The following is a 24,970-nucleotide window of genomic DNA, read 5'->3' as shown; positions in this document are numbered from 1 at the left end:
TTGATGCCTCTCCATTTGGAGGCTTTGAGACTGTAGTGGAATTCTTGGTCTTCAAGAGCATTTGTGATTCAATATGCTCTCTGCAAGTGTTCTTGCCTAGAAGTGGCTGTGGCCCTTTCATTTTAAGGAAGAAGAGGTTAAAAACTTTGCAGAAGGCGAATTTCGTTGTCTTTCAAAAAAGCTAAAGTCTGTGTGTCATTTAGGATCTGCTGGTTATACAACTGTATCTCCCACTTGGTAAATGCTTGTCATCTGTTCCAAGATGATACTCATCAGACAGCAATGGCTTCTGATCATTGCTCGTTGGCCTTTGTGGGGTTGGTCAGTGGCCTTGCCAGTCACTAACTTGTCATTATTAATTCTTCTTACAAACCTACTACTTAATGTTATTTGTTTACAGAGCATTTGCAAACATGGATGATGGTGTCCATGAGCTGTTGTCCTATGGACTTGTTCATCCCTTTGCGTTTGCCTTTCAAATGCTTAGGAGCAAAGAGAAGTCTGTAATCAAGTGTCGTTTGAAGGACTAATCTGTCCTTCAAATGCTTAAAGCTGTGCCTAAATCTTCAGTTAACCAGTGACTAACTGACTATTTCCACTGCTGAGCATGGGAATATTGGCATAAATTAAAATAGAGGAGTTTATGCTGTTAAGGGTAATGGCCAACATATATGAAAGAGATGGTAATTTCAATTTAAACTAGCGGGCCTCATCTTACATACTGAAGATACAGAGCTATAGAAGGTATTTGGCTATGTTCAACAGGAAATTAATCCAAAGATAGGAGTAACTTTAAAAGAGCCTGTGGAACCTGAATAACTCTCCCCAGCATGCTCAGGGACACACAGAGCTGCCCTGGCCACCATTTTGCTAGGCTGTACTTTAAGCAGAGGTGGCCTCAGTTTGGTTTGAGAGGGCCAAGGAATTGGTTGAAATAGTCTCATTTTTTCACTCAGCACACCTTTAAAAAAATCTGACCCTGGGAACGGAACTCTTTAAAGTTTCAAGGAATAAAGCAAGGATGCCAGCTAATTTTTTAGTTTCTGTTTAGCAACCTTTTCAAGTATTTGTTACATTGCATAAAGACAGTTTGGATGCTAGATACCCTGCAAAGGTGTTAGGAATGTTACATCTTTTATTACTGTTTAAAACCTTATTTACTCAATTTGTTTCATTTTTCTCATGTGTAAGCAAAGAAAATATTTACTTTGTTCAAAAGTGGTTTCTGAAGCTGAACTTAATTCATATGTGTAACTAGGTTTGGTGTTTGGAAGGTGCCATACAATCATTACTTATTAATAGCAGGACCTGCAGAAGCAATGCATTATTTATATTATGTTATCTGTGGAAGACTTGCAACTATTTTCTTGTGTTTGGACTAAAAATGTTCAAAAGTGTGGTCAGATGACTTTTTTTTTTTTGGTGCTATACCACCAAACATAATGAAAGATTATTTTTTAAATGGCACCATGCCTGTAAGTCACCTTCCTTAAAGCAGTGTGTAAAATAGTATGAAGTGAGGACTGATGTGCCTATGGTTTTGATGGGAAGGTTGGGTGCTATCTATTGACTGGGACAATATGTGAAGTAATTCACTTAGCCAGGATAGAGATGAAGAACCAAGTTGTTCCCCTCTGGAGTATTTCCAGGTGTAGCGTTAGAAACTCTTCAAAGCTAGAGTATATAAAATTTCTCCCTGACAATTCATTCAACTGTTGGGATTTCTTTCACTGCAGAACACGCTTAAGGCTTGGCCCACTAAACTCCTAGGAAAACTGCTAGGATGACTATCGAAGCCAAGGTCACCCTCAGAGAGATTTAATGCTGCTCTGCTGTGTGCCAGTCCCCATGGCCCTTTCAGAGAGCTGTGTTCCCATAGTGCCTTTTTGCTGCAGCCACCTCAACTCCCCTAAAGGGGGTTTCAAATGATGGAGGGGAAAAAAACCCGCACAGCACATTGTAAATTAATGCTGACAATGTCAACATTAATTTATGCCAGAAACGCATGAGGAATAAAGGGTGGAGAGAGTGATAGTGAAGAACACTGTATTTCCTATGTCCTGTTCCCGTGGAGCACCTGGGGAAGGGCTGCCACAGCAGTGGTGGATCATAGCACAGAGCCAGTACTCTTTCCCTTCCTGAAATGGCTACTATGTGGCCTCCTGCACAGACAGGATCATTTGGTTGCTGCTCACAAACCTGGCTTAGTTCAACACAACAGCCATTAGTATTGGAAAAATAAGTAAGCAGGTCTGGCATTGCAACTCTTACAGTGAACCAAGTTCTACATGTAGCAGAACTAGCATGTCTAGTTTGAAAATGCTAGTCCCAGGCATGTCAAAATTGAGGTTTGTGAGCAGTAGTAAAGAATGCCTCTAATATTTTTGCTCATCACTACTAATCCTGTAGAAATCTCCAAGACCAGTATAAACTGGAGAATTAAGGGAAAAGACAGGACCTAAATATTCTGAGGGAATGAGTAAGTGTAAGGCAGCTGTTTGGGCTCTTCCCTAGCCCCCAAAATCTCCAGTACTGACAGTTATACACTTTGTCTTTACTTCTGGATTAAAAATAAGTCTCTACATGAAAATGAAGTATTTTAGCTGTACTGCAAAATTATAAACCAGCTGAAGTCAGGAGGAATCTGTTTTGTCTCAGTAGATGTGTGCCCTGTACACGTTGTTTCAAAACTCAGAATTGCACGGGCATGGTAGTGAACTTGAGATTGTCATATATGTAATCTTTTAAATCCTATTTAGATTCTTTTCCTTCTGAGAGGCTCATTGTGGCTGTAAAATGGGTATAAGATTATGTGAAACCATTCCAAATTGAGGTGATTGAAAGTTTAAGTTGACTGTTTTAAAATATTTAGGTTGCAGATTTGGTGTTTTGTGTTTCCCTAGGCAGCTGTTTATTTTTAAACAACTGAAGTTAGGATAAAAAATAGTGTGATAAAATGATGAGTCAAGTTGTCAAAAGCCAAAAAATTCTAACAGGTATACATGCTAGAATAATGCGTATTTTTATTTTTTCAACATCTGACTCATGATTTTGATTATGTATTCTGCTAAGTTCAAAGTTTTCTTACACAAAGAGAGAGCTATATGAAACAACCATGCTTCAAATAATTTTACTTCAATTGTAGTAACAGGTTTTGGAGTTTAAATCATTAACAACCTCTGTGTGAACTTTTATCCAAATGACTGCAAGTCACAAAGAGAGCACTTCTCTTTCACGGAGTACCTTTTGTGCTTTAGTGAGACCCAATCCCTCTTCTATTTTTTTCCCCACCTTCATGTCAGTCTTTGAAGAAAGATGTGTGATTTGTGAAGTAATGAGAGTATGTATCAGTTAATGAAAGCTGCTATCCTGGCTTCATAATGCACACTGGAATTGCTTCAGGATAAAGCTTCATATACCTGCATTACAGAAGGGAAAAAAAAATAAATAAATTTCAGAAGTCCAGATTGCTGCGTGCACTGTAAAAGTATCATGTAGCAGTTAAATCAACCATTGGGGTGACCTAATCTTGATTTCCTCCCCCCTCCACACACACTGAAGGACTTGTGATTTTCATGCTGCCTTGTATTCTTTCCACTTTTTAAAACCTGCAGTAGAAATTGTCAGGATACTAACTTGCCCACCTTTCTTTCTGGCTTATTTTGGGTGCTAGTTTTGGCCTGGGGTGAGTTTGTGTATAAAGCAGCCTCTCCCTCCCACACTCAAGTTTGGCTGCAGTAAGCTCCTCTAGCCCCTGTGCTTTGTGAAGGGATTGAAGGAGTAGCTGAGACCATCCAAGAAATTCTATGGGCTTAGCTTTGCACCACCATAATTTTTCTTTTCTAACACAGGAAGACAAAACGTCTTAATTTGGAAAAAAAAAAAAAAAGGGTTGATGTTATGATTTTCGTTGCCACCACAAACGAGGGGATTACAGTGTGAATGGTCGAGACCCACAAATTCAAATTCACACACACCTTTTTTTTTTTTTTTTAATTTTTTCTTTTTTTTTCTTTTTTTTTTTTTTTTTGTTCCTTGGTAAGAGCGGATTAGCAGCGGGTGCAGGACCGGGGCAGCGCATCCTCCGCCGCCGCGCAGCGCCGCGCCCGGAGCCCGCGGGGAGCGGGGGCACCGTCCCCTGTGCTCCGGCGGGGCGCGCGTGTCTGTGCGTGTGTCTGTGCGTGTGCCCGCCCGCCGGGGCTGTGCGGGGGTGTGTGCGGTGTCCCTGCCCGCCCGCGGGCGCGCCGGGAGCGCCGCCGCCGCCGCTGCCCTTTGATCCCGGCGTTAGTGTTAGTTAGGGGCCGGGAGGAGCGCGGGGCGCAGCCCTCGGCACCGCCGCGCCAGCCCTCGCCCCGGCACGGCGCCCGGCGCCCGCCCGCCCGCCGGGAACACATCCCCGGCCGCTGAGGGATACTGCGACCGGGGACAAGCCAGGTGCACGACCGGGTTGCGGGGGGGGTGGGGGGGTGGGGGGTGGGGGGGAGAGGAAAAGAAAGAGAGAGGGGGAGAGGGAGCCCTTCGCGGTGGCTCCGGGAAAACCGGCTTCAAGCCCCCTTTCCCCCGGCGAAGAGGGAAAACCCGCCCCGGTTAGCAGCTCCCCCGGGGGCCCCGGCTTTGTGCCTGTCCGTGCCCCCCCTCCCGGTCTTATTTGATCTCCCGTTAAACCAAGGAGGAGAATGTGAAAAAAGGGGGAAAATGCCCAGGAGGAAGCAGGAGCAGCCCAAGCGCCTCTCTTCACGTAAGTGCCCCCTCTTTTTGCCATTTTCTCCTTCCTCCTCTCCCCGTCTCCTTCCCCTCTGCAGCCGCCTCCGTCGTTTCGTGCATTAGTTTAGGGTTACAGAGGTGAAACTGACAAAGACACAGCCTGGGTTATTCCTCTTTTAGGTCTGAGCTAAGGCAGCCATGTTGGTGATGAACAGCCTTGTGCCCTTTTAATTTTTCCTCTCTCTCCTTTCCCCCCTTCTTTCTTCGCGTCTCTCGCCCTTTCCTCCCTCTCCCTCCCCTCGCCCGTGATTGTGCATTTGTGCTAAGGGGGGGGAAGGGGGGGCGGTGTGGGTTTCTCTTTGGGGCCGGAGGGAGGGGGGTCTGTTTTATTGGGGTGGGGAGGGGGGCTAAGCACGGGAGGGGAGGGCGGCGAGAGGGGAAGCGGCTGCTGGCGTCTTGTGCGGAACCAGCCGAGAGGTCCGTCCCCGGCTAAAGGTTGCGGCGGGGCTGGGCGGCCCGGGAGCGGGGGGTAGGCGGGCAGCGGTCGCGGAGGGGGCCGACGGGGCACCCCACACCGACCCCAGGGCCACCCCGGAGGGGGCCGTGACCGCCGGCGGCGGCGTGGGAGGGGGTGGCGGGGAGGCAGACCGTGGCAGGCGAGGTCCCTGCAGAGCAGGGAGAGGAGGCGGCGGCGGGCTCCGGGCTCCTCCTGGCCGCAGTGAAATGAAGGGTCAGGCGAGCCAGGCGAGACTCAGGCTTCGGCGGCGCTGCCCCAGACGAGAGCAGCAGAGCACAGGGCTAAAGTGCATCCGATCCTCCGCCCGCGGGCACCCCCTGCGCTCGCACACACGCACACACACACACAGAGCACACATCCCCTGACACGGCTCACCCTGCCCTGCTCCTGATCGCTCCCTACCCCCTCCCTGCCTGTTTTCTACCCTCTTTGCAAAACAGTTAACTTTTCTCCCGCTCGCTCTGCCCCCCTCTCCTTGTATTCAGCGCTCGGCAGCTATTGAGAGGGAGGCGGAGAGGAGGGGAAGGGACCTAAAAATACCCTGCCCCTGCATGGCCCCAGGGCTGGTTTAAGGAGAGCGGGGGATGGATGGAGGGGTCATTTGTCTGTCCCCGACACATCTGCTCGGAGCGTGCCTGCAGTCCCTCCGCGCGGAGCTCGGGGCAGGGCGAGAGCTGAGCCGCCGGTGCCGGAGCCGGGCTCGGTCACCGGGAGTTCACCGGGGCGGCTCCTGCCCCTGCCCGCGGGGCGCCGCTGCGGGCGGAGCGCGGCCCGGCCCCCGACCCGCTCTGCGGGCAGAGGGGCTGGGGCAGCGCTCCCCGCGCCCTTCCCGCACCGGCACACGGGCCGGGATGGGGGATGTGGGCGCGGGGGGCGGCGGCCTGGGGGCGAGGGGGCGGCACTTGCAGCCCCGCAAAGATTAGTCTCCCCTTTTCCTTTCCTGCCGACTCGAGGCAAGGGCTTGAGTTCTGGTGGGCTTCGCTTCGGGGGGGTTTGATGTTTGAGGTTGGTTTTGGGGTTATTTTTTCCCCCTTCCCCTCATCTTGCCGTTTGCCCCCGCGTCGCCCTTTGGCGGTCCGCCCGCTGGAGGAGCCGAGCCGGTGGCCCCGGTTCTTCCCGCAGAGCGCGGCTGGCACGGCTCGCCTCGCCCGGGCTCGTCTCGGGGGGGCGGCGGGAGCGCGGCGCCCGCCTCTGCAGCGCCCCGGCCCCGGCGCGGCGGGCGGGGGCAGGGGCCAAGCCCGGGCGCGCAGAGCCGTGCGCGGCCGCGCAGGGGCGTTTCGGGGGGCGGCCGCGGGGGGCCCGGGCTCGGCAGCAGCCCCGCGGGGCTCCCGGGGCGGGCGGGGGCGGCGGGGCCGCGCCGGGCTGGCGGCTGACCTTGCCCTCGCCCCCGCCCCGGCGCGCTGCCCTCCGCCCGCCCCTGGGGCTGACATCAAACCTGGGCTCCATCTTAGCTCGGCCGGGCTCTGCCGAGCGCGGCGGCGGGGGCTCGGCTCGGCGCGGCTCCGCCGGGCCCGGCCCTGCGCTGCCCCCGCCTCCGGGTTGCGGCTGAGGCCGCCCGCGGCCCCGACCTCCTGACCGCCGCGCCGGGGGAAGTCAGGGCTTTTGCCGGGCCGAGGAACAATTGCCTTCATTGTGCAGATGGAGTTCGGCGTGTGTTGTTATTTTGATTTTTTTTTTTAAATACTCGGCCTAATTTGGACTTCTTTCGGATTAATTTTTTGTTCAGTTAATGGGAGGAGGTTATTTTTTTTTTTTTGGTGGTGTGTGAAAGGCACACACGCTGTATGTCCCACACGAACGCTACCTTTGAGTGGGATTTATTTATTTCTTTTGCAACTAGATTGCACTGGATCAAAAGCTATTATCTGACAATAATGCTTTAGATAACTCAGAATAATACTGTTCTAGATTCAGAAAATACCTTGGAATTCAGTGTGCAGATGCTGTAAATAGTGATTTGGTTTGGATGTCTTTTTTGTTGGCTTTTTTTGTTGTTTTTTTTTTTTTTAAGCAACATGTTGCTTTAATGCATACTCAGTGTAAAATGCATTTTTGTTCCATGATTCTCGCTGGTTTTAGCAATACTGTTCTTAGCGGGACAGAGTGTATATTTAATTTTGAGGTATTATTGGTTGCAGAAGAATACAAAGTGCCCCACACACATCCCAAGAGAAACTATCAACTGCTGTGTTCAACCTTGACTCTGCCCCACTGAGTGCATTGCGTTATGAATCACTCCCAAGCCATGTTACAGGTTGCTGCTAGTGCGTGAATGCTCTCCAGGACACCCTAAGTGATGTAGCATCTTACTGAGCCTCCCGGGGGTGTTTGGGATTCTGCTTCAGTTGTTGGGGAATAAATAGTCAGGTGTTGATACCAGATAATTTGTGAATGTTACATTGTAACTGAGCAAATGTAACAGTCTAGCAAGTCCTTGGCGACTCAAGCGCAGCTCGGGTAGGAAGGTGTGTTCTCCGCGTTTCTAGGCCTTAATTAGTTCCTTCGAAATTGTCAGGTACCCTGCAATGCATCTGAGGATTGCTGTCACTGCTGACTAGCACCCAGATTTTATACTTCTGCCCACTGACTGCGTTGGACATCCCTCACCTGCATTTAGATGTAGTTTCACTTGGGAAGACTGCACTGCCTAAAAACATGCCATGGTGAAAAAGTTCTCTGTACAAGAGTTTGCTGGAGATGGACGAGGCTGCTTCAAGAGTTTAATTCAGTTCCAAGGGAGTTGCTAGAAACTGATGCCTCAGTGTTTGAAGGAAGGATTGATATTATTAGATGCAATAATAGTGTGTTTTGGTGGCATCTGCTTAAAAGGGCAGAGTTAAGGTTGAGCTTTCAGTCACTGGAGTTGTTTACAACATAATTTAGTTTAGAAGGGTCCTTTGGAGGTCGTCTGGCCTAGCCCCCTGCTCAAAGCAGGGTGAACCTCAAGGTTCAGTCAGATGGATGGGCCCTTTGAGACTCCAATATTTACATGTATTGTAAAGTGGAGGTTTTGTGTCTAAAGAAGTCAGGTTTGGGTAACTGTTTAATCATAGAAGCCAGCAGAATGTCTTCACTCACACTCTGTGAAACAGAAAAGAAAATGCATCCTTCTTAATTTAAGATATGAGGAGAGGACTTGAGGAGTTCCTGGATAGACAATGGCTCTTTCATACCCCAACTAAATAATGCAGCAGTGTAGACTCAGTTAACAATGACACAATTAGGTCTATAACTTAAAAATTTACCCAGTATATGCATGCCTTATGATTACTTTTGGATGTGGCTAACTTGGACAAGTCAATTCATTTTCCATGGAATGTTTTAAGGAATTTTGCTCATTTTGTGTGTATGTGTGTTAGGGTTTCTTTCCCTTTCAGCTATGTTAGCAGTTAAATATTTCTTATTTAGTCAGTTAGCATAAGAATCTTAAAAAATATATGTGTAAACACAATTTTACTCTTTCTTCTCCTTGTTGCCTTACTTTCCATTCTGCCTCAGGCTATCATTTTCTTTACTGAGGATTCCTGAAAGTCTGTTACCTCTCAACTGCTCGATGTGACTCACAAGAGCTCAGCCTGAAAAGTAAAAGTTTTGGGAAGTCTTCAGGCACTCGAGTAAATGTTTAAGATCTAGAGCACTACATTGCCTTAAGTGCAGCAATCGATACTCCTTGGGGTTTGATTCTGCCTCAGAGGCTTGTCAGCGATGCAATTTGCGAATGAATGCCACAATTCCATTTATTCAAAGCTTGCATTTATTACAGAGTCTCAGGCAGAATTAAATGCTGCATTGAGAAGTTTGAGCTACTGCTAGCTTCTGAGGAATGTTTTCAATGCAAGACAAACTTCAGTGGCACTTTCTGTTGGATTTGTTTTGTTAAAGGAGGAGATGTGGAATTGATACAATATTAGTTTCAACTTCAAAAGCTGGATCTCTGACTATGAGGGGGTGTAACTCTTCTTGCTTTTATGGTCAGGTGCAGTGTTGGATGTTCCAGATACTGTGTTGAAGTGTTCAGCTGTTTCTATACAGTAAAAAAACACTTGAACTCTGCGAAGCTTTTTATTATATTGTGTTTTTATTGCTCGATTATATCATCAGAGGACAAAAAAATGTTGTCAAGCAAGTAAATTAACAGTGATTCAGAGCTTCCTTCATTTTTTATTTCTGCAGCTCGCTTCGTCTGATGCATCCTCTCTTGCTATCAGAAGGTGTCATATGGGTTTTTCAAAAGACTTCCGAATGTCAGGAAAGCATTCACTATCATTTGGCTTTTAAGAGTTGCCTTCGAGACAAAGCGCTTTTGCCAGGAACAAGAATTTTTCAAATGAGTTTATTACTTTAGTAGCATACATTGCATGTATAAGGGAAAGCTTTTATTTATTCTAACATGTTTACTATTTTTGATGTCTTACCACTGCAGGGATCTTGATATAGTACATAGTCAACAAGAGGATCCACGTAGGGAAAATTATTCTTCTTAGTGTGATTAGGTTAATAATTTCAATGCACTCATGGTTGTCCTGGTGGTACTGTAATGTACCTCTCAAATGAGCAGCAGCCCTTTTGGTGGATTGAGTAACATCCCCATTTCTCTGAGTCCTTAGGATCTTATAAGTGAGCTTTTAGAGGAAGTAGGGGTGCCAGTGATTTGGAACAAGACTGCAAACTTTATAGTTGAGTTGGCCAAACAGGAAAACCAGCAGGTAAGAGCGGTGGAATGGGAACTGTGAGAGCAGGCAGACAGAATGCACTTTTAGTTTTAAAATGGATGAAGAATGAGTATGACTTAATCTTTATAGCAGAGTGATTGTTGTCTTTTTCATATGTAAGAAGGCAGGAGTAGGAGGAATTAAGTTTAGAAAAAAAAAAAAAGGAAGAAGAAGAGCCAGGAGGAGCTGGCTGTTCAAAGTGAAGTATTAGTAATTTCCTATAATTTAATCAGACCAGATCCCAGAGCAAGATAATGAGAGCATGACCTACAAAAGAGGACTTTTTGGAAGTTAAAAGGGTTTCTAACATGAAGCTTCACAAGGCATGTGATTTGTCATGAAGCACCATATAGGGGACTTTTTTTTTCTTTCACGTTGCAAAGATATCATAATATAGACATGAGTTCAGATGATTAAGGAGAGCTGTTATGGGCTGTCTGGAATCTTTTTACTATTGCAGTTTTTCAAGCATAACTCTGGAGTTCTTTAAGAGTTTATCTCCTAAATAACGTTTTGGTTTTTTCCTAGTATAGCATTTTTTGTTGCCTACTTTACTGTTCATGGTACATGATTTGTATCATTTGGGTTTAGGCATTCAAATCTCTCCAGGATGTTTGGAGGCTAAAACATCATATGCCTACAAAATAATAATATGCAAAATATCTGGACTACAAAATAGCCATCAGAATGTAATAGAATCCAGTTTTCATGGGAATGGGAGCTGTTTTCTTCCTCTCTCTTTCTGCCCCCCAAAGTAAAACTTTTTCATTTTGCTCTACTTTAATTGTTTTGTCTGAACAATATGTGCTATATATTGCTATGGGCATGAAGAATAATAAATTATATTGGGCTGAAGGAAGAAAACCCAAACTTATAAAAGGTGGATAATATCCCAAGCTCCAGGGATTTTCTTTTTTAAATGTAGTTAAATAATAGAATTCAGACTTGACCCATACTTCACTTGAAGGGATACATGCTGCAAGGTAGAGGCAGCATCAATGCTGCACTTATACATTGCATTATGGCTACTTTAGTGGAGGATTCAGCAACTTGTACCCATAAGCTCAAATAAAAGGTTTTCTTTCAGTTTTTCTTCTTTGCAGACTGAGTCACAGTCACCTTCATGGTAGTGTTGTGCTCCCAAAGACAATTTCTCTTTTCCTCGCCTGGTATCCTTCTAGGTCTAGATGATAAATATTTTGAATGTCCGATCTGAACCTGACAGCTTAGGAGTTAGCTCTCTTCCTTAAAATTTCTCCTGCCTTTCAGGGGATTTCCTTGTTTGTGATGTAATTATACTGTAGTGGAGTTCCAAGTTAAGCCAAATGTTAGGATGAGATGTTTGCAGGTTAAGCTTTCACACAGAGTCCGAGTTCAGGTAATTTGGAATGACACAAAAGTCCTGTTTGGGTTTTTTTTTCCTCAGAAACATTCAGTAAAGAGAGAAAATCTGGGCTGCATAAATAGTCTTTTCCATCATTCTTTTCAGTAGTTAGCAGGATTGGAAGCAGAGGGGAAAGAGTGACTAGTGCTGATAGCACAGTAGACCAGGAGAGCGATGGTTGCATGCAAGACAGATTATTTAGTTGCTGTGTAGAATAAGTCCCTCAAAAATTAAAGGGTTACCAAGTGGTAGTGGTCTTGTAATGAGTGGTATAATCAGCAGCTTCAGCAGATGAAGTTAGGTTCCAAAATCTGCACTGTTTTGTTTCTTTTATTTGGAGTGCTCTCACTGGGGTAGAAATAAAATTTTTAAAGCAATTTAAAGCCAAGCTATTGTCACCATCCCTTTGAATTCTGCATGACCCTACTCTATGGATGCCCTTCCTCAAGGATTTATAGCTCTGCTGGCCCTCCTCTGGGGTTTGTTGCTTGGATATGGTTTTCCTCTATTGCTTTCTATGCAGGTGCAAAGAATTCTTCCCTGCATGGTCTCAAGTTTTATCTGAAAGTTTCTGTGAGGGAGAAGGTTTGGCACAAGCTTGCTTTGAAATTACAGCTTCCTATTTTGAATGAATGTTTTGGACAAGTCCTGAATCTGGGTTCCTGTTAGAGTTTGGAAGATGCTGTATGAGGGCAAGTAACTTTTAGAAAAATGCATTAAAAGAACTTCTGGTTTTACTAAGTGTGTGTTTAGCTTAATGAATAATCCCCATGTGTGACTTTAATGAACACAAATTCTTTGCAAGCTTCTAGACTTCACTTTGATTTGTGCAGTAGGACAAATAATTACTCATCTCAAAAATTGAAATAGGAACAGATCTTCCACAACTAGCTGATCATTATCTAGAGAGAAAAGTAAGGAACAGAGAGGGTGACAGACAAGCGTATTTAGATAGCAGCTGGTGGCATAGCTGTTTGTGTGCTTTCCTGAAGCACAGCCAGAGTCGCTCCCTTTTTAAACCACTGTGCCAAATCTAGACCTGGCAACTAATGACTGAGGACCCATCCCTTTATGTGTTTGGAGCAGAACTTCCTCTTATCTACCTCTGTGTTTCTGGCACTTTGAGCCCATGAGGAGCCCTTCTCAGGCACCAAAGTAAGCATAACAGCCTAGAGTTGCTCTAATTTCTGCTGCCCCCAGGCTCTGACCCTGCTCCTCGTTCTGGAAAGGAAAGGCTGACATAATCCTTTTGTCAATTCTGCGTTGCCAAAGGGAGATCTTTGCACAGCAAATAACTCTGAAGGGGGCTCTTCTGCCCACCTTGAGGTACTTGAACATTGCTCATAAGGCCTAAATAGGCTTCATCATAATTGTTTATATTGTCTTCCAGCACAGTGCTGTGCCACACCGAGATAACAAAGCAAGCTCTAAATAAGCTGCCTGGTGTACAGGAGGCCATTATCACAGCAGTGTGCCCAGGTTAATTCAGCTCTACTACTTGTGGGTATTCTCCAGCTGGCTCAGATATCACCTCATAGCTCTGTTATTTAGTATGGACAGACTCTCAGGAGAATCAGAGTTGTTGTCTTTGAAGGCATTTACTGGCCTGCATAAAAGTTGTTGGTAAAGCCCACAGAGTTCTCAGCTGAGAAATGCACTTTGGAAAAATAAAATCAAATCCCACTACTGTTGTCACACCTGTTTGTTTGTTCAGCAGAAAAAGCCAGGCATGGATTGGACATGAATGTGAAACTTCTTCTTAACTTCTAGTTATTCATCTTTATCTAAATTTTAGGTGGACTTTTAGGCAGAATGTCAAAACAGGTTGCTGTCATTTCTGCTGCATCTGTGCCCTAAGTAGCCATAGCACTAGTTTCTTGTACTGGGAGCTTGGCACAGAATCCTAAATTTCTTTAAAATAAGATAAGGTTTGAGGAATGTCCACTTCTAATTGAGTGCTGACACATTATGTGACCTCTGACTTCTCAAGGTTGAAATCTGAGGTGTGCCTAAAACCATGTGTCTGGGAGTGAGCAGTGCCTATTCCACATGGTCTGCTGCTGTGTGCTCTGCTACCACTACGAGTAGCTTCCTAATCCTCTCTTATTTGGCTTTGCTTGTTAACCCCAAACAATCCTCTCAGGGACAGCAAAAGAAGCTGTCTTTGGTAGCAGACACAGCAGGACAAAATAAACACTTCTTGAAGCTTCCCTTAGATGCATTACCATAATATCATCCTTGCGGGAGGAATTAGAAACACAGGGAATATAATTTGCCATATTTTAATCTGGCTTTGAGAGAGAGGGAAGGATTAAATTATAGCGAACTAGATTGCTGTGACATGTACAGGAGGGAATAATTTCAGGATCTGAAACCTAAACCTTTTTGTTTCTGAACCAGTTGGAAGGCTAATGAGAACAAAGCACCTCAGGTGAGTAATGGAGCAGAGGAAAGTGGTAAATGAGGAGCCCATTATTTACAAGAAATAGAGCAAGAGAAGTTGCTTATAGCAAAAATAAACAGAAACTAGTCAAAACCAAAGGAGATCTTTGTTCAAGCAGGTACACTGGTTGTTGTCACCTGCTGTGATTGAATATTGCCATCCACAGAGTTTGTGAGCTCCTCCCTTTGCTTTGTGACCTCTTGATAGGGGTTGTGAGCACAGCAGAGATAATTAGAGGCACTGTAGCACCTTGATCTGAAGCTTCCACTGTTCTGCTTATTGCCACCTGCATATTAAAATGACAGGGATTTCTAGTTGACTTTGTTTTTCTTTTACTTTATTGATCCCTGGAACATCTTTAATAAATGTGTTCTAAAGCAACAATTTCATATATTTTAAAAGTCGTTTTCTAAGAGTCAATGTTTTGAGTGCTTAGTGTGGGTTTTTCTCTTTCTGTATGTTAATAAAAGGGAAAGAAAGTTCACAGTATTTGCTGTCACTACCTTTCTGACTTCAATATTTAGAAAAATTTAAGATTACTTCAGTCAGTCCCTTTACATTATTTTTTAAATTGAACTTATTGTTTATTATCAGGAATGGGCCATCTTTGCAGTCTTCCTCTGATCTCCCTTGTAGTGCTAGGGTAGTGCAAATGTTATGGAAGTGGCCTTGGTCCCCAGATGGGGATTCTCATTGCATGGGGGTGTTTCCAGGAGAGAAATCATCCTATTGTTTTGTACATCTTCCTATCACTGCAATGTGGAATAGGCTGTAAATCAGAGATGGGGAAGGGTTAGAGATGAAGAACAGCTGGAATGCATTCAGATCTACTGCTAGTTAAGAGCCATTTCTAGCTGCTGCTGATAAAAGCTGGTCTCCAGGCTGAGTCTAGGATAGAAAACACAAGGGAGAATCAGAGCTTGTGCTGCCTTCTGCCTTTGCCAAATACTCATGGATCTCACAGGAGAGAACCTTGCCCTGTGCGTAAATCGGACAGAAGTGTTGGGATTATTGAATATGTAGCAGTAGTGATTCTTCCAAATCAAACTGAATGAATTCCTTTTGCTGGATTTCCGCTGGGATTGTTGGGAAGTTGAGATGTCTTATTCATGCTCAGAGAAGGAAATAACGAGCTAACAAAAAGTCAAAGTAGGCATAGGTTAGGGTGTACAACAGTACATCATCTCATCAGGACAGGCAAACACAACCAGTTCTTTGACAGTTTTTCTAGCTCTAATATGTCTGGCTGTCTTTCTATGAAGAACAGACAGCCAGACACCTCCAGCAACAGAGACAGAGATGGAGAGAATGTGTTCTTCCTTCCTCAGGAGCCTCCTGGGTTAACCTTGTGCCTTTGAGATGAAAAGCTCCCACTGGCAAGCAAGATTTTTTCCCTTGACATTTTATGGGTCCTACAAGCTGTAACTGTGTTCCTTAAACAGTTTTTAGGCCCAAGAGTTCTAGATTGCAATGACAGAGCTGTTGAGGTTGCATGGTGATTGTGGGGTTGCTTATAGGCTCAGTAGGACAGTATGCAGGCATCAGATCTCTCATTTTGAGTGCTTGTTTGTTTGGGATTTTTTTCCTTGTGGCTCAACAGGAAGTTTTCTTTAGAGAATCTTCACACCTATTGGCACGGCTTCACACACAGCTTTTTTCAGCTTTAATCCTTGTATAGTAATACTACACTGATGGGATCTATTTTTTGTTCCTTTTCTCTTTCTTCAAAACCACTTGTGGTGTAATCACTGCTTTTATCATTGATAATTCTTCTCTTTTTCACCCTTCTCCAGCCAGTATTTGTGGTAAGTTTTCTATGCCAGCTGAAGAAGATGGGTCAGGAAAGGTAGGAAAGTAGAGAAAGAAATAGCCATTTTTCATTTTGGCAATAGCAGTACTTTATCAATGTCACACCCTGAATGCTATTGGTGGTTTCAGAAGTTAATAGAAAGAGAAGTTATTTGGAACTGGTTCAAGAGAAGACACAACATATCTTTAAGCACTAAAGAGAAGAGGAAAAGTAAAGGTTGCCATTTGTATCATCCCTGACATTTTTGGCCTGGATTAGGAAATTAGACACAGTCGTCATGGAGAAAGCAGATCAGAAATACCATTTTCTTCTGTAGGACTTCTGATGATTCTTTCAGCTGAATGTCTCCTGAATTTCTCTTTTCCGTGGTAGCAGTAAGACGTCAGAAAGTGCTCTAAAGGATTACCATATGCATGAGAGACAAGGAAATACTGTTTTCCTCCACCTCTGTTGGTTATGTGTAGCTAGGGAGTTAACCTGCTGTGCTAGGTACGAATGACCCAACAAAAAAAGTAGTTTCAGCCTAAAAGTGAGCCTGTATTCTAGTTAGGTCCTGTAGGAAAGATACACTGCGGTTTCTGAGGGAAACTGTGGTAAGTCATTGAAGCTGTGCATCTATAGGGCAGTTATCCCTTAGAAGAACAGAGGTCAGTAGGGACAAAGTTGGAAAATGTGCTCCTTTAAATGACTAGATATGTTCAGGATGCTGCTCTATGTTTTGCAGTTCTGCTGAAAACTTTTTAAAGAGCTGTCCTCAAGTATTGGAATTCTGCCAGGCTTCCATCAGTCTGTCCCTGTGCAAACCCTGGTCAGAGTTTGTCAACACTCAATTTCAAAACTTGACTATGCCTTTGAGAAGATACAGGAAACCAGTTCTATTGCACAGTCCATTGTATTTAATAACTTCTGTGTGCAGAGGAAAAAGAATGATTTTACATATATGTATATAAAATCATCCTTTTGGTTTCAGTATCTGTGCCCTAGCTATTTTCTGTTCTCTTGTTCTGGGAATGTCTTGCTATTACCAGTGAGAGGGGAGGTATGGAAAGGGGAATTTTACCTGACATCATGTGCATCTACCTTGCCATAGGTTTAATATTCCATTTTTAGCCCAAATCAGTTCACTGGCAAGGACAGTGGCCTGTGGTTTTTCCACACTCTTCTGCCACCTGTGAGAACTGGACTGTTCTTTAGATTCCCACCAGGGGCACTGAAGCAGCTCTGCTTTGAAGATGAAATCAGTAGCTGCAGTGCTTCAGTAGTATTTGCTTGTCTTTACCTTCCTTTGTATCTTAGTGATTTCTCCCTATTTTATAGATGATGAGGGGAGTGTGTGGCTGGGGGAAGAATGTGGTTTAGACTTCGTAGGAGGAGTTGAGAAGAGACTGGGAACCTCATGTCCTGTGTTTGTGCTCAGCCAGGCAAGGAATAGTGATGGAGAGACAGCAGCTGCTCTTGCTGTGGTGTTCAGGTGGGCTGAGGGAGCACTGGGGGTCCTGCACAGAGCCAGAGTTAATGTGGAAACAGCAGCCTCAAATAATGACAATAAGGGAGCTTTATTTTATGGAGCTATCACTTTGGTATTTAGAAACCTTTTTAAAATAAGCCTGTTGTAATCTTGTTTATAGTAATTAAAGATTTGCTAGTAATTGAAATAGTTGGTTTTGGCAATGGGCAGGTCATCTTCTTATATAGGTATTGCTAATGTCAGGTTGAAAACATTTACACAAGAATAAAAGTCAAGGAAGCAGGTAATTGACCGATTTATCAACCTTAGCAGACAATTTTTTCTGATACATCGTGGTGGCTATGGTAAATTTACTCTGGATTGCTTAAGGGCACGATCCTATATGGTGTGTACAACACATGAGGACAACTCCTCGGAATGAATGGGTGAAGGAGCAGGTAATCAGCCAGCATGGTTTTTTGGTGCCTCAATTAGCCTTTTGGTCAATGGCTTGTCTCCTAGGAAAGTTGGGAATCGCTGTACACAGTACCACTCAGAGCACAGGTGATTTACAGCTTTTTTCATGGAGCTTTTAGATTAATTGTAGTCTTTCAGGTAAAGTGAAAATTTTTGTAAACTTATGGCCGTTCCCAGGTCATAATGCTAAATTGCAGTTGTGATCAGGGAATTATTTATTTTCATTGTAAATTGTCTGTATGCAGCAAAGTGGTATGTTTGAACAATTTTCTTACTTTTTTTGCCAGCTGCATTGATGCTTGTAACTTCTCCTTTGCTTCCTTTCCACCTAAGGGTGACTAAAATCATGTTGCCGTGATGACCCTGTCAGTTTTAAATGATGAGCCACTAAAATGAGCCACACCTATTGCGGGTTAATCAGCAGTGCAATAATCTGTAGTGCAAACAGATCACTTTGCTCTTGGCTGCTGCAAATTGCAAGGAATATTTGAGCATTCTTGTGCCTCCTTTTTTTACTCCTGAGGTTGTGGCTGCTGAGGTTTGAAGTGCATTTCAGGTGATGAAGATGCATTTTGTCGCAGTAAGGAGTTGAGACAGCTATCAGTCCACCCAGTTCTGCAGAGGTGGCAGGTCAGGGGCAGGCCTTAATTACAATTAATTGTTGGCTGATGAAGAGCAGGCAGTTTATAGTAGCTCAAGACCAGAGAATGTAGGTATGCAAAATAGAGCAGACCACCAATTTTATTTGTTACCAGATTAAATGAAGATTAGAAAGTTGAGTTTGGTGGTGGTTTGGGTTTTTTTTGGCACCTAGATGGTACAAAATGTGACTTAGGAAACTGTACTATTCATAATTACTTCAGTTTTGATATGGAGCCTTCTATGACCGAGAACTGAACAACCAGAAAGCACGTAGTCATTTGGAAATGAGTAACTGAGCCTCTGGTTTGCAGCTAGACTATGCTTAAGATAAGGTAGTTTTGTGTTTCTGCTTAGAATTTCCTAATAGAGATACTAGTTCTGTGTTCCACAAGCAACTTCTCAAAGAAGGTTTCATTAATGACCTGCCAAAGGAATAAAATCTTATTCACGGAGGTACATGTTATTGAAGGATAGCTTTAAAATATTATGGATTTCTATACTGAACATTTGGCATTCATGTGATTGTCTCCCACAATAATTTGATCTAGAGTAGGAACTAAAGTTCCTCCTTTAGTGACTTTTTTGGTTGTAGCCAGCTTTTCCAGTTAGTTTCCTCAAATTGTTTGAGGTTTCATTTCCATTGAAGGCCCATATCATGAAATTTTAGAGTATTTTCCCTTCTTTTTGGGATAGGCTGACTTGATAGGTCTTGTCTCTAGATGCGAAGGATAAGAGAAGTCTTGAGAATAATCTTTAGCTCTTCTTATTTTGGAGGTGCCAGTGTCCCTGTTATCATTCGGTGTTTGGTACTTTCTCACTGCAACAGCCTATTACCTTAGGCATCTGCCTGGAGCAAAACAAATGAGCAAGCAAAGTAAATTTTGGCCAACTAGAAACAATTTTAAGGAGATCTTAAGCTTTCTTATAACTAATGAAACGTAGAATTTTTAATTGCTGTACTGAACTCTACATGTAAGTGGCAAGTGTGCACTGATATCAGTGATATACAGCCATTCCAGGTGCAGGGAATCTCTCTGACTAGACTTGCGCATGAACCATTTAAACCACCACAGATTGTTAAGGCTGTTTTCCATTTCCAGCAGAGCTGTGGGAATAACAGTGGAGCTCCTGCCTATATAGTTTTTCCTCAACTTTATAATAATCTATCAGAGTCATAAACTGGTATCATAGCTGGTTTTAAAAGACACAGGGAAGCCTGAAATTCCAGATAAGAGACTTTGATTTGGCTCAGAAGTTGCAGCCTAAAAAATTATTTGGTTTTTTAGCAAATGGTTTATCATCTCTGTTTACATTGGGAAGAAGGGGTGTATTCCTTTGATATGCTAATGTACAGGCTCCAGGTTTTTGGTTGGCCATATTCTTTTAGTCTATAAGTCAGTCTGGTCATTATTTTGTGCTTTATGAAATGTGTGCCCAGCCTCAACTGTAGGTTATTACAGGATGTTTGCAAGGGCTTGTGGAAGAAACTTTCAGTAAGTCTGCCTGTGGTATTTTGCTCAGTCTCCATAAAACTGTTGTGAGAACATTGGTAACATAAAATTGGTTTTGTAAGGAACATGATTCTCTATTGTTTTACTGACACTTCATGTGTTTTATGAACCTGTCTTGGGGCTACTAGGCAGCCTTTGCAGCATAAGCTGACCTCAGAAATATTTGTTTCTTCTGAAAACCTCTGTCATAAAAATCAACTGTCTTTGTATACCTTGTCTCCAGTTATTCTGTGTGTTGATTAGAGAATCATAGAATGGGTCAGGTCAGAGGGGACCACAGTGGATCATCTGGCCCAACCTCCCTGCTCAAGCAGGGTCATCCCAGAGCACATGGTACAGGACTGTGTCCAGGCTGTTCTTGAATATTTCCAGCAGGGGAGACTCCGCTTTGGTCAGTCTGTTCCAGTATGTGGTCACTGAATAATAGAGAAGTTCTTCCTCATGTTCAGGTGGAACTTCTTGTGCATCAGTTTCTGCCATTGTCTCTTGTCCTATTGCTCAGCACCACCAAGCAGAGCCTGGAAACATCCACTGGATACTCCCACCCTTTAGATACCTTTATATATTGATGGTTCCTCTCAGTTGTCTCTACTCAAGGCTGAAGGGACCCAACTTTCTCAGACTGTTCTTGTGAGAAAGGTGCTCTGGTCCCTTAAATGCCTTTGGAGCTCTGCTGGACCCACTCATGGAGCTGCACATCCCTCTTGTACTGAAGAGCCCAGAACCAAATGCAGCACTCCTGATGTGCCTCACCAGGGCTGAGTAGAGTAGCCAGGGTCACCTCCCTGGTGACCAAGTTGGATCAAGTCAGGCTGATGGGAGATTTTTGTGTAGGCTGTTCTTCTGTGGAATACCTCATGAGAAACGGTCTTCAAAAACATTCCCCTCCTCTAAGGCCGTGTGTGTTCTGTTCTGTTTCACATGCACACCTCAAGTACTTTAGCTCACTGAGCCTGAAATACTGGAAAAATCCAGCTAGAATCAACTAATTCTAAATAACAAGAAATTACAAGAAAATATCATACATATATTATTGTACACATGTATTTATATGTAACATTGTTATTTATTACTTTATAAGACATACTGCTCTGCCCTCCTACTTTGACAGTTGCCTCACTGTTAAGATATTTTTTCTGGGTCTTTAAAACTTCTCTCAGGAAGATGCTGCTCACCAGTTCTAGAGAAGAGGGTTTTTTTAATTAGGATCAGATCATGTGGGGGCCAACCCAGCTGCCCCAAACTAGGCTTCTAAAGCAGTCTGCATGATACTGGCCATCAGGACTGCAGAGGCCAGCTCTTCTCTAAGAGGTGTAGTATGTTGTTGAGGTTTTGGATGGGACAGAGAATCCTGTTGGTTTTTCACTGACAAGATGTGATGTGCTCTGCACCCCCCAAGACCAAAGAAGATAGGTGGCTCAAATTGTTGACTCCACCTTATTTTCTCATTCCTGTCTCCTTTGCATTAATTTTTTCCTGATTTCTTGACAGACTGAATAGTTTTCTGCCAGATTAGTCAGTTGAAATTGGCTCATGAAGCAGTCAAACAACACAGCAAATCTAAGGGAGGGCACAGGACCACCACTTCTGTTGGTCTTGAGCTTTTGTCACCTCACTGCACTCTAAAGTGATGCGTCTTTCTTTGTTGCTTAAAATATCTTAGTCTCAGAGGAACAACCCTCCTCAAACACTAATCCCACAGCTACTAACTATAACCTCTTGCCTGGAACAGAAGAATAATCTTTCTTGGGGGCAAGATGTCAAACATCCATCATTCTAGGAGTTCTCTTCTGAACTTGCTTTTGGGGGAGATCAGGCTTGTCACTATAAGGTCCTATCTTGTGATCTGTCAGCCAGCCCTGAGAACCTTCAACAAGTAGTGACAGCTCTCCTCAGGAGAAACCATGTATTTCTGTCCCCTTCCATGGATGCTTGCTAGTAAAATATGGATCTTTTTGGCAGGTAATGAAACCCACTTGCCACATTTATTTTGGGGCTTGTGGCTGAAAGCAGAAGGCCACTGCCTCTGTTTCCTATCTACCACAATTTTTTTCTCCTTTGAGGGACAGGAAATAAAGGCAGTTTTATGTTGTCTGTGACAAGCTTTTTCAGTAATGTGTCTTGATTCCCTTTTTTCTTGGAAGAGTCTGTCACACCTGGATTCTGCCTTTGAGAGGAAACTGAGGTGTTGTACATGCATTTTGATATTCTATGACTGTCTAGCAGTTTGCAAACCTGAATATGTAATATTTGGGCACATCCAGCTGTTTGTGTCTATAGGCAAAGTATCTTGAGTTACTGCAAAATAATTAACATTCTCTAATATTTTTTGCTTTTGAGTCCTTTTCCAAAAAAGCCATACTAGAGAAATTTTTTAGATTAATATTCTGGGGTTTTCTTGTATGTAGATTTTTTTCAAAGTCACTTTAAGTTAGGGATAAAGGTAGGGAATATATGCCCTGTCTTTAAAAGCTCTGCCTTCCTTTTCCCCTCTCCTTGTTCCCTCCAGTTAGGAAAATCATTATCTTGGAAGATGTAGAGATGAAATACAGAGTCCTACCTAGGGCTTCTTTCCCTGTCTAATTGTGTGAGTATTTTCACGCAACCTAAACACAGGGGAGAAGGACAGAACAGAAGAGCTGTGGCTTTTTGGCAGATCCTTCTTGCAGCTGTGCTGCTCTCTCTAGGTCAGCCTGCAGTAGAGAAATTTGGTTCAAGCACCAGCAACACTACTATACCATTTTGTGAGGAGGTCAAGAGTTGAATAATCATCCCGTTGATAAGGAGCAAGCCAGAAATTCCATTCAAAGAGGACAGTGACTTCCTGTGCTGCTTACCTATTATAGGTCACAGAAATTGTGAAGGGAAAATGGGGGACCAAGGGCACTCTAGCACATGACTTTTTATGTAACTCTGACTTTTAAGTCTTATTTGCTGCAGTAGATATATTAAAAGGAGTTAAGGCAGGCCTTTGTGTTTTTATGAAAATCATGATTTTCTAGCAAGCATCCCTATGGGAAAATCAGCACAGCTGCTGCTCTGGATATACAGCCTCATCAGTTGTGTCTGTAAGTGCTTTTTAGAGGTGGAGATTGTGGGGTGTTGGTGCACAGTGTGCCCAGCTTCTTGGAGGTAGTCTTACAACACATATATTTACATGGTTTGGGAACCCATAGAAGTTGTTCAGCCCAACGACATTACATTCACTCTTTCTTTTTTAGTTTGAAATGCTTAAAAATCAGCCTGAGTACCAAAAGTGTAGTTTGTAGGCAGGCAGCTAGACTGAGAAATTTATGTAGGATACCACAGAATAGACTTTCCAGATATGACTGTCATTTTTAGGCCTCTGCCTTCTGGTTTCTATAGTACCTGATTGTGAAATTAGCAAGGGCTTGTGTGCAGCTGACATCCAGGGAAAATGTGAATTAGAAAGTGATGTGATATTAGCAAGTGGTCTCTTGTAATTATTTTTTACCCTTGCTAAAGTAATGCACTTACACAGTTTATGTAGTGTACCTAAGGGTACCTAAAGGCATCTATTGTATTTGGTCCTTAGCTCCTTCATTCTTTTCTCCTTTGTATTATCTGGTCTGCAGAGGTGAGATGGAGCCATTGTGAGCCTGTGTTGATTTTGAACTAACAGCCACCATGTGAAAACTTGTCTTATTTGGATATGGTGGTGATGGTGACAATCATGATGGAACCTGGGTTATAGCAGGAGAGGTTATCCTAAACTGGACTGCCAGAACAGTGAATTCTGGCCTGTGGCCTGATTCCCGAGGCCTCATTTGAGGACTCTAAGAAAGCAATTAGGAAGAAAGAGTGCAAGAGAACCCATCCTGGAAACTAAATATGAGCATCTGAGCATACCAGTTCACTGTCTCCCCTCTTCTTGTCCATGACTGGTTAAAAGCTTTTACAATTGTCTTTCCTTCTTGGTTGTCAACTTGCTTCTTTTCATTCTTTTCTTGCTCTTACCCAGGGCTAAGTTCTAGGCTGCTCAGGTATTGTCTCTGCCTTGTTTTTGATGCATCTGCCTATATACTTGGCCTTAAACTGATTGTTCAACCGAGCCAGTGTTTCCGCAGAACTCCTTTTGGATGGCTTCCTGCTTCATTTAAGTTTAATGTGTTCTTTTAAATTCTTCAGGTATCTTTGCAGAGCTCCTCAGTTCCCTGGTGTAAAGCTATCACTTAATCCCAGCTCTTTCAGTAGGCCTAGGTACAGTGTTTAGTGTAAAATAATACAAAAGATGGTTTATGGTAGGTGTTAGAGATGAAATGGAGTTGTTGGGGCAGCAAATTAGGAAGATGATCTGGGTGTCAAATGGACAACAAGGGCAATTGTAACTTGATTTAGATGGACACAAACTTGAATGATCATGTCTGAAATCCTTATAAAGATCAGGATAATTGATATCAAGATAATAAAGATGTGGCTTGGCTCTCCTATGTCTTTAAATCCTGGTTCTGTATGTTCCCAGTTTTTCCTTGAAATGTAAGTGCTGAAAAAAGGGGCAATTTTGATTAATTTATCTCATCAGCAATTTACCTGGGTGCATTTCTTTGAAATTATTTGACTTCTGCCTACTTTTGTATCTGCTTTAATTTTCATTCTGTAATCCCATCATTACAATTTCCATATGTTTCATATCACTACAGCATATGGATTGCTGCATTGAAGTTCTTTAATTTACTCATTACAGTGAATGATTAAAGTGGAATTTTGTCCCACTTAGCATGAAAAATCAGTCTCTTTGGGATGGGTTCCTTAGCTGTAGCCTCTTCTCAGATAATTTCTAGTGTTTCAAACAGTGTTTTTTCCGTCATGTTTTCACTGCCCATGTCTGTTGCTCAGGAGCACAGCTTTGAGACACTTCCCCTTTCCTGTAGATCTAACCCACTACATTCATATTTCTCCCCTCCAAGTCCTACAAAGTGGAGCTGTGGGACATCTCACACTTGCCACTTTCAGGAATGGTGTGTGTACATTGCAGTGGGTACAGTTAAAGTTTCCAGCATTTGAACTGAGTGGCTCAGTGTATAAATCAACAAGCATGTTTGTCTTTTTCAGTTTTCAGATATAAGTAGTTTGAGCAAGTTAATATTTACATTTCTACTGGCACCAGGGTCAGATTCTAATCAGTACTCTAAATAAAAGGGCAGATGGTCACAAAGTGAAATAACACACTTTGGGATCAATAAGATTTGTCTGTCAAACTGATCTCTTGAAGAGGAAAATGAACTTCTCTGTATTTGAAAACAAGCAGATGAGTTGGCGAGCGAGGGAAACTGGCACTTCTTCAAACAGTGCTTTCTGCACA

At 43.4% G+C, this 24,970-nt stretch overlaps 1 protein-coding gene and 1 long non-coding RNA gene across 10 annotated transcripts in view; one reads left to right on the top strand and one right to left on the bottom strand.

The window, feature by feature from the left end:
• Nucleotides 1-24,970, top strand: part of ZNF827 (zinc finger protein 827) — a 124,920-nt gene that overhangs the window by 19,878 nt on the left and 80,072 nt on the right. The window contains exons 1-2 of one of the 9 annotated variants that reach the window (XM_085058180.1): nt 4,303-4,434; nt 4,670-4,738. The exons of 7 other annotated variants lie outside the window; for them this stretch is intronic. In XM_085058180.1, the coding sequence (XP_084914306.1) occupies nt 4,696-4,738 (43 nt within the window). In that variant the 5' untranslated portion in view covers nt 4,303-4,434; nt 4,670-4,695. Of the gene's footprint in view, nt 1-4,302; nt 4,435-4,491; nt 4,739-24,970 lie in introns of those variants that run through there. One more of the 9 variants, XM_085058179.1, reaches the window with a different exon arrangement.
• Nucleotides 3,117-5,675, bottom strand: LOC146437994 (uncharacterized). The gene is made up of 2 exons (XR_014851628.1): nt 5,353-5,675; nt 3,117-3,419 (listed from the first exon to the last, which is right to left on the bottom strand). It is a non-coding gene; the product is annotated as an uncharacterized LOC146437994 (long non-coding RNA).

The sequence above is a fragment of the Lichenostomus cassidix genome, chromosome 4, assembly GCF_008360975.1.
Source record: "Lichenostomus cassidix isolate B80296 chromosome 4, HeHo_3.0, whole genome shotgun sequence".
Classification (NCBI taxonomy): Eukaryota; Metazoa; Chordata; class Aves; order Passeriformes; family Meliphagidae; genus Lichenostomus; species Lichenostomus cassidix.
Note: the sequence above shows the minus strand (reverse complement) of the source record. Positions and strands in the feature narration are given on the sequence as shown.